This window comes from Herpailurus yagouaroundi, unplaced genomic scaffold (assembly GCF_014898765.1).
Source record: "Herpailurus yagouaroundi ecotype Mexico unplaced genomic scaffold, PumYag 146428, whole genome shotgun sequence".
NCBI lineage: Eukaryota > Metazoa > Chordata > Mammalia > Carnivora > Felidae > Herpailurus > Herpailurus yagouaroundi.
This window is the reverse complement of record NW_024422495.1, coordinates 1-1,215: the sequence shown is the minus strand read 5'-3', so window position 1 is coordinate 1,215 and position 1,215 is coordinate 1. Positions and strand designations below refer to the sequence as shown.

Here is a 1,215-nt window from a genome sequence, read left to right as displayed (position 1 = left end):
CACTTGGGGCCCACTGGGAATCACACAGAGGGAAGAGCCCTGCTCACACCCCAGTCTCAGCACAGGACCTAATTCTCTGTTTCTCCCTCTTGAGATTCTCCTAAAAGAGCAAAGGGGACTGTGTCCTCAGACCAAAGGGGACTGTGTCCTCAGAGGCAGTTCCCCTGTGCAAGCAACTTCACTGCATCTTGGAAGAAAGCAACCTTTCTCATTCTGCAAAGCAAGAAGGACAGGGGATATTGTCCCAAGACAATATACGTACTCCTTCTTTACTTTTGAGGGTTTCCGAAAATAATTTTAACTCGCCTACCATGAATCACTAGCCCCCTATTAACCCAAAGTCAACCACCTTAGTTTGAGGAGCCCATCAGTCGACCTCAAACCATCGCTTGGCTCACAGGTAGCATCCTAAGAGGACACAGTCCTGGTTGGGCTCAAGGTGCAGCCCCATGAAGTACGGATTTGACACAGCGCCCTCAGGAAAACTTCTGGCCCTCTGGCCCCTCCTCTCATGGAAGGACAGGGGTGGGGCTTCGGCTCTAGGAGTCACAGCGCTGGATCCAAGAACACAGTTCTACCGGCATCTCTGACTGGCCAGGCCTCCGCACCACTAGCCCTCGGTGTGGCCCACAGCACCATCGGCTCCACACACAGGGCCTCCCTAGCAATCCACACAGTCATGTCCTCACACATCCGCGTAGCGCTGGTGACCGGTGCCAACAAGGGCATCGGCTTAACCATCGTGCGCGACCTGTGCCGGCTGTTCTCCGGGGACGTGGTGCTCACGGCACGGGACGAGGCACGGGGACGGGCGGCTGTGCAGCAGCTCCAGGGCGAGGGCCTGAGTCCGCGCTTCCACCTGCTGGACATCGACGACCTGCAGAGCATCCGCGCCACGCGTGACTTCCTGCGCAAGGAGTACGGGGGATTGGACGTGCTGGTCAACAACGCGGGCATTGCCCTTGATAGTAAGAACGTGGGAACTCTTAGGCCAGGAGACCTCCCTTAGGGGACCAGCCAGGGTCGGTTTGGGGCTGGTGTCTAAACCGCTGCTCTGGGGTCCAGAGCTCTGAGGGGATCTAGAACAGCCTCCCTAGGGAAGAAGATGGACTGGAGACACAGGGAGAGCAGGACCCTCCAGCAGTTGCAAGCATTTCCAGCCAGAGGACCTTCACACTGGCATGGATCAGATTCTCAGGGACCTCACCCAGGTTT

The 1,215-nt window shown here is 57.2% G+C and overlaps 1 protein-coding gene across 1 annotated transcript; it reads left to right on the top strand.

Annotated features, from left to right (window-relative positions):
• The first annotated feature begins 572 nt into the window (after positions 1 to 572).
• On the top strand, positions 573 to 1,201 carry LOC121026605 (carbonyl reductase [NADPH] 1-like). Its single transcript, XM_040469406.1, has one exon. It carries the CDS (start codon positions 680 to 682, stop codon positions 1,007 to 1,009), a length of 330 nt encoding a protein of 109 aa, XP_040325340.1. The 5' UTR covers positions 573 to 679; the 3' UTR covers positions 1,010 to 1,201.
• The last annotated feature ends 14 nt before the right edge of the window (positions 1,202 to 1,215 follow it).

Coding starts and splice junctions, on each gene's coding strand:
- LOC121026605 (XM_040469406.1), top strand. CDS start 680: ATGTCCTCACACATCCGCGTAGCGCTGGTGACCGGTGCCAACAAGGGC.